We start from the raw sequence: 13,927 nt of genomic DNA on the forward strand, positions 1-13,927 counted from the left end.
GGGGCTTCATACAAATCTAATAAATAATAATAATAATAATAATAATAATTATTATTATTATTATTATAATAATAAAGGTCATAAAATGGGATAAAAATCACATAACAATTGTCTCACTTAGCATCAAAAAATTTGGGCTTGTGGTCATAAGTCGAGGACTATCTGATTCTCAACTTCTAGAATTCCCTAGCCAGCATGCTCCCCAAAGGATTTGGAGAATTGAAAGTCACACATCTTAAGTTGTTGAGATTAAAAACCCTGCACTATATTGCACCCAAAATTCAAAAAGAAATGTTATCCTTGTGCTCAATAGTCTCCCCACCAAAGGAATCTGGTTTAATGTATTATATTTTATTTTTGAAATCAGTTTTTATAATAAGTCCCATTACTTCTTCACGTGTATATTCAGTTCCTCACTCTGCTAAACAAATAATGTCCTCAACATTGTCAGACCAGTTACTCCCTCAAATGACTGAATGACTGTAACTTTGTTGCTTGTATCCTTACAATTTATATTGACTGGTTCCTAATATGATTTGATTGCTTATTTGTACCTGGACTATCATTAAGTGTTGTTCCTTATGATGCTTTGACGAACTTATCTTTTCTTTTATGTACTGAGAGCATATGCACCAAGACAAATTCCTTGTGTGTCCAATAATATTCTATTCTATTCTGACCTTTTAGGAACTGGATGAGGTCAACAGTGGATAGTCTAAGGGGGTTTGGGGTGTTAGGTGATGATACTACAGAATCAGGTAGTGAGTTCCTGCAGTCAGGTTTGGAGTGGTTTGCATTAAGTTTGTATCTGTCGGGTGCTCCTGTGTTGTTGTGGTTGAAGCTGAAGTAGTCATTGACTGAAGGATGTTGTAGCAGATGATTTTATGAGCCATGCTTAGTGGAGGGCTCTTCTGGTAAAGTATCTCTGGACATTTTCTAGAGAGGTTTATGTCCGAAATGTGGTGTGGGCAAAGGATAAAGGGGCCGAGGTCCGGACGAAGAAGCCGAAGTACGGTTCTAGGGGACGCCGACCGATTCCAGAAGGCGAACTGAGGAAACGGGGAGCGGCCGCCGCCGTCTGGGTCGGATGCCCGCCTGCCGCGCTCCCAAGTTTCAGTCAGGCGGGAAGCCTCCGCCTCCTCCTCCGCAGCCTCCTCCTCCCTGACGCGGGCTGCGAGGGATGCCCTCATGATGGAGCGCGGCGGGCTCGCACTCCAGTCCCTGCCTGGCGGCGGGGAAGGACGGGGCGGCCTCGCCGCAGGGAAAGAGCACCGCGGGGACTCTCCGGAGGGCCGCTGCCTGCTGTGTCCCGGTCCGGGCAGCGCGTAGCCTCGGTCGACGAAGGGTGGGGGGGGAATGGCGAGTCGCAACCGCCGCCGTCGCGGTCGCCGCCGCCACCCAAGGCCGACGGCCGAGTTTCCCGCTCTGGGCTGAGGTGACGGCTCCGCTCCGTTCGGCGTCCCTCAGAACTCGAAGGGCGGGGGAGAGGACTCGGTGTGGCCCCCGCCGGCTCCTTCGGTCGGGGCGTGGGCGGCGGAGGGATGGGCTGCGCCCCCAGCACCCAGGTCTCGCAGAGCGGCGCGATCCACTCCGACGACTCCAATTCGCCGCGTCAGACCGCCGCCGTCTCGCAGCGGACGGCCGCCACCTTGCGCGGGCTCTTCCTCAAGACTGACGCAGCCGACTCCATCCCTTCGGCGCTCGCCTACCGGAGTCGCCGGCCGTCGGCGGCGAAGAACTGCCCGGCCTACCCGCGCAGGGAAGTGGGCAGGAGCGGGGGTCGCTACTGCTATGGCGGCGTCGAGGCGGAGATCCAGACCAGCCAGAATAGCGTCAAGGTAAAGATTGCACCTGCTGGACGCCATCCATTAGATTTTTTTTTAAAAGATTATTATTAGAGTTGGAAGGGACCTTAAAGGTCATTTAGTCCACCCTCCCCTACCCCTCTTCAAGCGGGAGTCCCTCCACTATTCCGGACAAATGGCAGTCCAATTTCCCTTTGTAGAAAAGGGACTCCCTACACTATTCCGGACAAATGGCAGTCCAATCTCCCTTGGTAGGAAAGTACCCTATAAAAAATAAGGTATTTTTATTATGTGTATCTATGCATCGAATAACAGAATGGCAGAGTTGGAAGGGACCTTAGAGGTCATTTAGTCCCCCCTCCCCCCTTTCAAGCGGGAGTCCCTACACTATTCCGGACAAATGGCAGTCCAATCTCCCTTTGTAGAAAAGTACCCTATAAAGAAATAAGATACGTTTATTATACGTATCTATGCATGGGGTCTTTTAAATATTTTTAAATAGTAATTTAGATTTGTTGTAAATTGTTTTCACTTTGTTGTGAGCCGCCCCGAGTCTGCGGAGAGGGGCGGCATACAAATCTAAATAATAAATAAATAAATAAAATCGAATAACAGAATGGCAGAGTTGGAAGGGACCTTGGAGGTCGTCTAGTCCAACCTCCCTCCCCCAAGCGGGAATCCTTACACTGTTTCGCACAAATGGCAGTCCAATCTCCCTTTGAATGTCTCAATAGCAATAGCATTTAGACCAGAGGTCCCCAAACTTGGCAACTTTAAGACTTGTGGACTTCAACTCCCAGAATTCTCCAGCCAGCTGGCTAGAGAATTCTGGGAGTTGAAGTCCACAAGTCTTAAAGTTGCCAAGTTTGGGGACCTCTGATTTAGACTTACATACCGCTTCACAGTGCTTTACAGCCAGTGGTGGGCTCCTATGGGTACGGTCAGGTACGCAGTACCGGTAGCAAAATTGTGGTCAGGTACACAGTACGGGTAGCAAAATTTTAATTTTGAGCAGATGATTGAACAGATGATTCCATGGGCTGTGTTAGGTCGTGTTGAAGGCGACATAGTTCTAAGCTTTCTAAACCTAGGATTGTAAGTCTAGTTGCGTAGGGAATTGTGTTGCGAGTGGGGGAATGGAGCTGCTTGAATCCTAAAAAAGGAATAGATGAAGCGCCTTGAGCCACCTAACCTAAAACTTTCTTTGGGCTGTTTAGTGAAATCTTTTTAATCCGTTTCCCAGGAGACGAGCAATGAAAGCCACAATGAGACGAGGGAACTAGAGAAAAGGCAGCGTATTTAGTCTCCCACACGGTATTGTTTTGGCTGTCGGGGAAGAGCCTCCCATGCTCTACAGAAGGGGATAAGGGAGAGAGCATGAGGTTGACAACAAGAAAGGCTGCAGCACAAGCACATGGGGTGCAGTGGTTGCCATGGCATCCAATGGGCTTCCTTCTTCTCCAGGTTTTTCCTGTCTGGTCAGGTACAAGCACATTGATCCAGTGTCCTTCCCTGAACATTGGCTGGTGGGAATCATGTTGAAATTCAAGGTTAAGATTCTGTATATTTTGGAAACTTTGTATTGCATTTACCTTTATCAATCCATGTGCTTTATTCTGTCAGAATGAATCCCAAATTTATTTATTTATTTATTTATTTATTCATTCATTCATTCATTCATTATTTTTAAGGGGACACAATCTGAAGTTAGTTGGGGGAAAGATCAAAAGCAACATGAGAAAATATTATTTTACTGAAAGAGTAGTAGATCCTTGGAACAAACTTCCAGCAGACGTGGTTGGTAAATCCACAGTAACTGAATTTAAACATGCCTGGGATAAACATATATCCATCCTAAGATAAAATACAGAAAATAGTATAAGGGCAGACTAGATGGACCATGAGGTCTTTTTCTGCCGTCAGTCTTCTATGTTTCTATGTTTATGCCGCCCTTCTCCTTAGAGTCAGGGCAGCTAAAAACATGTTAGCAATAGCACTTTTTAACAGAGCTAGGCTATTGCCCCCACAATTTGGGTCCTCATTTTACCCACCTCGGAAGGATGGAAGGCATCTTTATCTAAATTTGCATATGCTATTGTGGAATATGAGTTAAAACAGAACCATTTTATGAAGACACAAAGTAAATAAAATCTCCCTTGAGAGAGGGAGGACAAGTCTTGGTGACTACTTCGAAAAGTCCAATATTTTTCTTAACAACAATAGAAAATATATAAATTAATTTCAGTTGGCGCATGGACGAAGGATAATATCTGCCTAGTTCCTTCAGACAGAATATTCAGTGTTCCTGGGAAATTGTCAGATATAAGTAGTAAGTGCTCAAAGAATACTTAAACAGTGGGAATCCCTGGGATTTGACAGGATTGCTACAGTGATCACAGAAGAGTTTTGGATCATGTGCTCTTAGCCATGTTGGCTGGTACCAACTGGAGTCGAGTTCAAAATGTTTGGACTTGGTTGCTTTTTTCTTGGTTAGAATATAGAACTTAACCCCTGTTTCTTCATGTAATTTACCTGAAATAGTTATTGACTCTAAGCAGTGAAGGGCTACCAAAAATTTTACTACCACACTGTGGGTGTGGCTTATGCATTTTCTTTCAACTTCTTTCAGTGCAAATTGGGGGCTCTGGGGTGGAGCTCCATTTTCGCTAGCCCACTACATTTCCCCCCCACCCACCCCGGGCAGCAGGCCACCCCTGATCCTAAGCGCATCTTTCTTCTATTCCGTTTAAATGGAGATAACATATTCATTTTTTGGAACTCTTTGGTGGAATTTTAAGAAATAAGGGCAGGAGTCATTTAAATGCTTCTTTGGAATTTCTAACCATTGCATTTTCATAAAGAAACATCTTAAAATACATTTAAAAATACACATTGGAGTGGAACTAAAAGAAAGGAAAGAAGAGGCAAAATAGCAATAGGACTTAGACTTATATACAGATTTATAGTGTTTTAGAGTCCTCTAAGTGATTTATAGAGTCAGCATGAAGGGTCCTGTTGAGAATCAAACTGCTGGCAGTCAGCAGAATTAGCCTGCAATACTGTATTCAAACCACTGTGCTGCCATGGATCTTAGAAAGCCAGCATGGTGGATTAGCATTCACTAGATCAGGGGTCTTCAACCTTGGCAACTTTAAGACTTGTGGACTTCAGCCAAGCTGGCTGAGGAATTCTGGGAGTTGAAGTCCGCAAGTCTTAAGGTTGCCAAGGTTGGAGACCCTTGCACTAGATGGTTCTTAAAAGATTCATGGAGAACTAAAACAAATTACATCTAGTCTTTGCTTTACAACCACAATTAGGACCAGAGTTTCTGTTCCTAAGCAAGGTGGTTGTGGTGTGAGTTGTATCCTATTTTATTTATTTATTTTTGCCATAATTTTTAAGCAAATCACTGAAATTGTTAAGTAAACATGCAGTCATTAAGCAAATCCATCTTTACCCAATGGTCTTGCTTGTCAGAAGCTGATCAGGAATGGTGATCACTGAATGGGACACAGCAATTGTCCTAAATGCATGCCGGCTGCCAATCTTCTGAGTTTTGAATGTGACCTTAGGGATGCTGCAACAGTTGTAAGCGCAAGGATTCACTTGTAAGTCACTTTTTCCAGTGCCATTATAACTTGAAACAGTCACTCAATAAATGGTTGTAAGTCAAGGACCATCTGTACCTGACCCACGGACATACATATGGACCAAATTAAAAAACGAATACAGTATAGGGATGAAAATTTGGAGGTGCTCAGAACTCCTTTTTTTCAGTATTTTGGTACGTTTCCTAAACACACTTAATATACTGTTTATTCTTATCCATTGGGATTCACATTAATCCCAATGTGAAGGAATTGAGATTATAAGCAACAAATATAACTTCTATGAGATCAGCACAAGACTGCTTGGTACAAAGCAAGCTAAGGCTGGCAAAGGCTCAAGCTAAGATCAGCTCCTGATTGCCAGAGCTACTGGTGAGCTCATAGATTACATGTGATCTCCAGATCCTTTGCAGCCCCATTGGTCACGAAGCACTAAAATATGGAAGTAAATTGTCAAATAATGGCAACATGGATAAATAATATGATACATTTTAGATAAATAACATGATACATTTTAGATTCGCAGAAACATTACATTCCCTTCTTCCTAGAAAAGAATATACCCAAATAATTCTGGTGCTGACTGTTTAGTGACCACATAAAATAATGGCCTGGGAGGAGGGAGAGAAATAAAGTATAATTCTCAGATATCAAAAAATTGCTCTTTTGTAATTTCTTTGTACTGGTTCCCTATAGAATTCTCTCCCTGGCAAGAGAAGGTTGGACCCATCTGTTTATTTATATACATATGTACATACGTATGTACTGTATGTACATACGTACGTGCGTGTGTAATATATATATATATATATATATATATATATATATATATATATATATATATATATGTATGCATGCACATATGTGTGTGTGTGTGTAATATGTATATATTCTTTTAACTTTTATTTTGCAGTTATTATTAGTATACAGGCAATATAATAATAGTCAAGTTGCATTTATGTTCTGGATTTGGCTTATTTCTAATAATTTACTTGTAGATTTGCTTAAACATTGATTTATGGTTTTAAGAATAGTTGTTGATTTTTATGATTTATTTGGTTGCATAATCTCTTTTCTTTTTTGTATGGCAAATGACATCAATTCTTTCAGAAGAAAGAATGATCCATAATATATACCAATGAATATATATCTTGGCAAGGATAAAGTTTTAATAGGTAGCTAATAAATATAGTCGGTATGTAAACACATAAATGGAAACCATCTAAATCTAGTTAAAAGTGTTGTAATCTGATACACAGAACTTTATTTACATATTTTCCCCACTGTGCAAGTAAGTTGACAAAAGCATATTAGATTTGTATGCCGCCCCGAGTCTTCGGAGAGGGGCGGCATACAAATCTAATAAATTATTATTATTATTATTATTATTATTATTATTATTATTATTATTATTATTATTATTTATTATTATTATTTATATGACCAATCATTGGGAGAATTTCTCGCATTTTACTATACAGTATATATATTCCATTATAGTTTAACTAAGCATAAAACCATTGATTAGATGGATGCAAATTCAAGTGCTTTGCAAACTAAAAATGTCATGTTGCAACTTGCTACAGTATATTCCCTTGACATAATTTGTTAAGTTTTTTGTTCAGCTACTACTTTCTGAAAAAGTTTAAGGGGAGTATTGCAGCTCTTTTAAGAAGAGTAACAACAATGCCAACACCTCCCCTTCATATTTTATGTTTTTGTCATCTCTCTCTATATTTAAAGATGGGTAAAGATGTAAAGAACCAATAATCTCATGATTTACATTTGCAAATTCCTTCTCACAGTTTACATTTCCAAGTCCCTGTGAGGTTCCTTCAAGTAAATCCACAATTATATTGAAATATGGTACTATCGGGATACAGACCTGTCCAATGGTGGGTTGCTGCCAGTTCTGATCAATTCTTTAGAACCGGTAGCAGAAATTTATCGCCACTCGCCGAACCAGCAGCGATGACCAGCGGTCCATGGTCTCAAACTGGTCCTACAGTCATAACGGCTTGCAAAAAACCCCTCTGCACATGCACAATGGCTTCTGTGCATGTGCAGAGGGTCATTTCTGGGTTTTTGCGTGATATGATAGGGCAGGTGTGCATGCAAAGCAAGCACATGTGTGCAAAATGTGCACTTACATAGCAATGCGAATCAGTAGGGAGGGTAAGTGGAATCCATCTCTGGATCTATCAATCATAAAATTATGCCAGCAGCTTTAGCCAATACAGGTATGTAGCAGTGATTCATTCTTACTGTTTAACTATATTTTAATATAAATCCATCCTTTATTTATGTATGTATGTATGTATGTATGTATGTATGTATGTATGTATGTATGTATGTATGTATTGGATTTGTATGTCGCCCCTCTCCGGAGACTCGGAGCGGCTAACAGCAATAATAAGACAGTGTATAACAATAATCCAATACTAAAAACAATTAAAACCCATTATAATAAAAAACCAAACATACATACAGACATAACATGCATAAAATTGTAAAGGCCTAGGGGGAAAGGGTATCTCAATTCCCCCATGCCTGGCGGCAGAGGTGGGTTTTAAGTAGCTTACGAAAGGCAAGGAGGGTGGGGGCAATTCTAATCTCTGGGGGGAGTTGGTTCCAGAGGGCTGGGGCTGCCACAGAGAAGGCTCTTCCCCTGGGTCCCGCCAAGCGGCATTGTTTAGTTTACGGGACCCAGAGGAGACCCACTCTGTGGGACCTAACTGGTCACTGGGATTCGTGCAGCAGAAGGCGGTCCCCGTGATAATCTGGTCCGGTGCCATGAAGGGCTTTATAGGTCATAACCAACACTTTGAATTGTGACCTTTATAGGCAAGACACATTTGTGTTAGGCTAAATGGGTGCATAACCCTCAAAAATTGATGTAATTCTACTAGCCAGTTTTACTGGGTTACTGGTTAAACCTTTGATGGTTAAGGGTACCTAAGAGAGCAGTAATTGACAGGGCAATGAAGCCAAATGTACTGTGTTATATAGGTATCCTTATTGTGTTCTCTTCCTTAAATTTTGGAGAATCACCTGTGGGGTCATACCATTCTGCTGCACGAATCCCAGCGACCAGTTAGGTCCCACAGAGTGGGTCTTCTCCGGGTCCCATCAACCAAACAATGTCGCTTGGCGGGACCCAGAGGAAGAGCCTTCTCTGTGGCGGCCCCGGCCCTCTGGAACCAACTCCCCCCAGAGATTAGAATTGCCCCCACCCTCCTTGCCTTTCGAAAGCTGCTTAAAACCCACCTCTGCCGCCAGGCATGGGGAAACTGAGATACTCTTTCCCCCTAGGCCTTTACAATTTTATGCATGATATGTCTGTATGTATGTTTGTTTTTTATAATAATGGGTTTTTAACTGTTTTTAGTATTGGATTTTGTTATATAATGTTTTATTGCTGTTGTTAGCCGCCCCGAGTCTGCGGAGAGGGGGCGGCATACAAATCAAATAAATAAATAAACAAACAAACAAACAAACAAACAAACAAACAAACAAATAAATAAATTTCAAACAGTCTTAGACAGAAGGCTCAAAAAAGAGAGGAGATTTGGGATGCTGAAGAATAACAATCACTGCTTTGCACAGCCCATTTTGCTTTCAAGATAAAGCAGAAGACTTTCTGTGAAATTTCCATAAATAAGGCTTCTAGCAGAATTTCAGAGCTGTCAGTTATTTTCATTGTGAATATATTCAGCCATTAGTTATATCAGTGTTTTTCAACCAGTGTGCCGCGAGACATGGTCAGGTGTGCCGCGAAGAAGGAAGCTCAAGTTCCGGTCTCGCAACTGTTTGCTGAGAGAGAGAATGAGAGAGAGAGAGAGAAAGAAAGAGTGAGAGAAAGAGAGTGTGAGAGAGAGAGAAATCAAGAGAGAGAAAAAAAAGAGAGAAAGAGAGAGAAAGAAAGAGTGAGAGAGAAATAGAGCAAGAGAGAGAGAAAGAGAGAGAGAAAGAAAGCAAGAGAGAGAGAGAGAGAAAAGGAAAGGAAGGGAGAGAGAGAGAGAGAGAAATGAGCTAAAAGGGGAGGAAAAAAGAGAAATGAGAAAATGATTGAGGCAGAGAATGAGAGGAAAGAGAGAGAAACAAGATAGAGAGAGAGAAGTGACTCTTGATTTAAAGCATATGATAAAAAGCACCCAAAGAATAAGAGAAAAAACCCAGCCCTCACCTGTTTTTGGAAATGGTTCAAGAGTGTGTATACAACACACACACACACACACACACAAGGGTGGGGAGGAGACAGGGATGGAAAAAGAGAGGAGAGTGTCTTAGGGTGTCATTTTGTGTCATTTTGGTTGGTGGTGTGCCCCAGCATTTTGTAAATGTAAAAAATGTGCCGCGGCTCAAAAAAGGTTGAAAATCACTGAGTTATATAACTTAAATTAGGAATGTACTTTTCTTGAGGAGAAAAAGGGGACAATTCCCCCCCTTCTATTCTTATATTAAAGTCATGTATATAACAATAAAGTTGGGCAAAGAGCAGTCTGAAAATTGGCCCTGTTTTATTGTAATCTAAGATGAGCTAAGAAAAACATGCCATTTTATGCTAATGTATCCTCTTCTATAATAACATTGCAGCTAAAATGAGATAATTTGATACAGCAAAAGAAATTTCTTAAAGGATTTCTAAGTTTGGTTAATACTTACTCTGCAGAATAGAGGTTGGTTTTTTTTCCTTTTTAATACTGAAGAGAGCTCAAAACGATACTTTGCAAATGACAGCTGAAAGGAGAAGAAAAAGTACATGAAACATTCAGCAGTCTGAATATATTGGCTCAGTGCATGTAACAATCCAAAATGAGCACATGGAGTATTTGAAATTCAGGTCCAAGATTTGTTATAAAATTAAACTTACACATTGAACTCTTGTTCATTAGAATGATGGGACAATTTTAAAAAAACCACTTCAGAAGAGCAAGAAAATATGTAACCTTCCTTGCAAATTTAGGCTGGATTATTTAATACTGGGTACCAGGCACTTTCTCTCCAAATTACCGTATATTAGAGAGGCATTTGAAAGAGCTAAGGTTTTTTGTGCAATAATAATGTCCTTAGTGTGCACTGTCCTTTTACTTTATTTTGGCCGGCCAGGAAGACGTATTGCTTGCAGTGCCGCTGCGGCGTCCTTTTTTTCCTGGGGGTGGGGCTTTGACATCATGGAGTCTCCTTCCTGGCGTGTGGCTTTATTTCCAGAAGTGTTCGGGTTCGGGTTCTGCGAACTTACCCGAACTCCGCTGCCACGTTCGGGTAAGTTTGCCGAACCCGAACTTTGTTGGGTTCGCCCAACACTAGTTGTGAGCCACCCCGAGTCCTCGGAGAGGGGCAGCATACAAATCCAATAAATAAATAAATATAAGCTAAATAGATAGATAGATTAGATAGATAGATAGATAGATAGATAGATAGATAGATAGATAGATAGATAGATAGATAGATAGATAGATAGATAAATATGTGCCGATTACCGAAAGCCCAAATTTTGGTCACCTGACCATGGGGATGTAGCGATGATCGTAAGTATGAAAACCGGACAGAAGTCAATCTGTCTGCAAGGACAATCGTATCCTGGTTATGGCTCCAAAATAGCCATAGGATTTGGTTTTGGAAAGTATGTAGAATAGTTTCATTTCTAATTAGAACAAAATATACATTTTATCTATTAATGAGAGAGAGAGCTACATTAGGAATATGCAGGGAAAATGGGTGGTTGTATAATCAAATAATGTTGCATGGAGTTCAAGTTAAATTATTTGATTATTCATTTAGGAATCCAGATCAAGGAGAGATCCAATCTAGAACTAAGGAAAAATTTCCTGAGAGTGAGAACAATTAATCACTGGAATGCTTTGCCTCCAGAGGTTGTGGTTGCTCCATTATGAAGGTTTCAAAAAGAGATTGGACATCCATTTGTCTGCAATGGAATAGGCTCTCAATCCCTTTCATTGCGCAAGAAGTTGAGCTAGAAGACCTCCAAGATCCCTTCTAACTCTTGTTCTGTATTCTCTGTATAAATTCAGACCAACATAAGGACTGAGGATTATTCTCTCTCCTTTTTCCAAATTATAAAATTATAGATGTGGAGAAGTGGAAGGGGTCACAAAGACATTGAATCAATGTACACCCCCAAACACACACAAAATTAAGCTATTCTCAGTAGATGGCTGCCTTAGGATGTCCTTAAAACCTACATACCAATAAATGAAAAACCCTCAATCTCTTGAAGCAGACTGTTTCATTGCTGCATAGATCTTATCATTAGTTTTTCTCTTACATTTTACTGGAATTTAGATAGCTGCACTTCAACTCATACATGAGCCTTGGTGGTGCACTGTTGCAAGCTGCTTCTGCTAACTGCTGGCTTTAGTTCACCAGTTCAAATCTCACCAGGCTCAAGGTTGACTCAGCCTTCCATCCTTCCGAGGTGGTTAAAATGAGGACTCAGATTATTGGGGGCGATATGCTGACTCTGTAAACCGCTCAAAGAGGGCTGTAAAGCACTGTGAAGCGGTATATAAGTCTAAGTGCCATTGCTACTCTTACTTCTGGACTTTGTTTCTTGGTCTGGAACATAGTTCTTGCCCATGTTCCATTTATATATCTGGTTGCAGCTTTCATGTCTCTTCCTAGTCTTCTTTTCTCCAAACCAAATATCCCAAGTTCTTTCAGTCTGTGTTCACAAGGCATCTCAAATCTCTTTCAGCTTTGCTGCCTTCCTCTGAATCCTCTATAACATGGCAGTTTACATAGCTTAGTAAAATCCATTTTTTTCTGTAGCTGAGAAAGATTTTTGCTACTTTATAATATGGGAAATCATAGATTTGATTTGATTTGATTTGATTTGATTTGAATGCCGCCCCACTCCATGGACTCGGGGTAGCTAACAACAGTGATAAAAACAGAATGTGAAAATCCAATACTAAAACAGCTAAAAACCCTTGTTATAAAACCAATCATACATACAAACATACCATGCATAAATTGTAGAAGTCTAGGGGGAAAGAATATCTTAGTTCCCCCATGCCTGACGGCAGATGTGGGTTTTGAGGAGCCTATGAAAGGCAAGGAGGGTGGGAGCTATTCTAATCTCTGGGGGGAGTTGGTTCCAGAGGGCCGGGGCTGCCACAGAGAAGGCTCTTCCCTTGGGCCCCGCCAAACGACATTGTTTAGTTGACGGGACCCGGAGAAGGGCCTCTCTGTGGGACCTAACTGGTCGCTGGGATTCGTGCGGCAGAAGGCGGTCCCTGAGATAATCTGGCCCAGTGCCATGAAGGGCTTTATAGGTCATAACCAACACTTTGAATTGTGACTGGAAACTGATCGGCAACCAATGCAGACTGCGGAGTTTTGGTGTGACATGGGCATATTTAGGGAAGCCCATGATTGCTCTCGCAGCTGCATTCTGCACGATCTGAAGTTTCCGAACACTTTTCAAAGGTAGCCCCATAGATTTCTAAACCCTTAAAACTACAATTTTACTAAACTGTTTCAGATGCCTTTGCTCTAACAAAGTATTACAATTATTGCACAGAATTATAATGCAGTAATGAAAAAAAATAGCTGAGAGGTTACATTGCTAATACATTCTACTACACATATTCAAATGTGTTCCTCATAAAATTCAGCTAATGATTATAGTTGTACTACAGAAAAAATAATTTTCCATATTTCTTTCCTAATGCATGTGCTATCATAGAAACTGTTCATTTTATCATATTCTGAGATCATGTCTAAAATATGAAGATTAGGGTTGTAGGAATAAAATCCTGATATTAATACAAATTAATGGAAAATGCACTACTGAAGCAACTAACAGTAACAAACTAATAATTATTTGAGGTCTCTGAGTGAAATACAGATTATATCTGTTTATTATATTTCACAAGGCTTTAAAAAATTGGCTATATACCCAAATTTGGGGCTGGGAATGTGTTAAGGGGACCATTAGCTGACTTTACTATTAGTTGATTAATCATTATAGATGCTGTTTGTATTTATTTATTCTGCAGATGTTATTACTGTTTTAATGTTGTTAATTATTTGATAATTTTAGAATTGTAAACCATTCAGAACCATCTGGTTGTGTTGTATGGCTACAGAAATTGAATAAATATTAATAGACTATAAATTAAGCAAAGTAAAGCACTTTAAGAGAGCCAGTTTGATGTAGTGGTGAAGGCATCGGGCTAGAAAAAGGAAGACCATGAATTCTAGTTTTTTTTCTTTCTGGGTTTAAAACCAGCTAGATAATCTTTTGCCAGTCATTTTTTCTCAGCCCTAGAAAGTAGGCAATGGCAAATCACTTCTGAAAAACCTTGATAAGAAAACTGCAGGGACTCATCCAGGTAGACTCCAAGAATCAGATACAACTGAATGGAAGGGTGGGGGGGAAAGCATTTTAAATTCTCTCTTATTTCACTAGTGGGTGGCACAGTGTTCAGCGATTAAGACACTGGGCTTGTCAGTTGGAAAGCCAGCAGTCTTTGAGATTGCCAGCTT

At 40.7% G+C, this 13,927-nt stretch overlaps 1 protein-coding gene across 2 annotated transcripts in view; it reads left to right on the top strand.

The window, feature by feature from the left end:
• Positions 1-1,502: 1,502 nt before the first annotated feature.
• Positions 1,503-13,927, top strand: part of PDE8B (phosphodiesterase 8B) — a 71,149-nt gene continuing 58,724 nt past the window's right edge. For both annotated transcript variants that reach the window (XM_070743213.1, XM_070743214.1), the window contains exon 1: positions 1,503-1,838. In XM_070743213.1, coding sequence (XP_070599314.1) covers positions 1,542-1,838 — 297 coding nt within the window. In that variant the 5' untranslated portion in view covers positions 1,503-1,541. The remainder of the gene's footprint in view (positions 1,839-13,927) is intronic.

Source organism: Erythrolamprus reginae, chromosome 2 (assembly GCF_031021105.1).
Source record: "Erythrolamprus reginae isolate rEryReg1 chromosome 2, rEryReg1.hap1, whole genome shotgun sequence".
Lineage (NCBI taxonomy): Eukaryota > Metazoa > Chordata > Lepidosauria > Squamata > Dipsadidae > Erythrolamprus > Erythrolamprus reginae.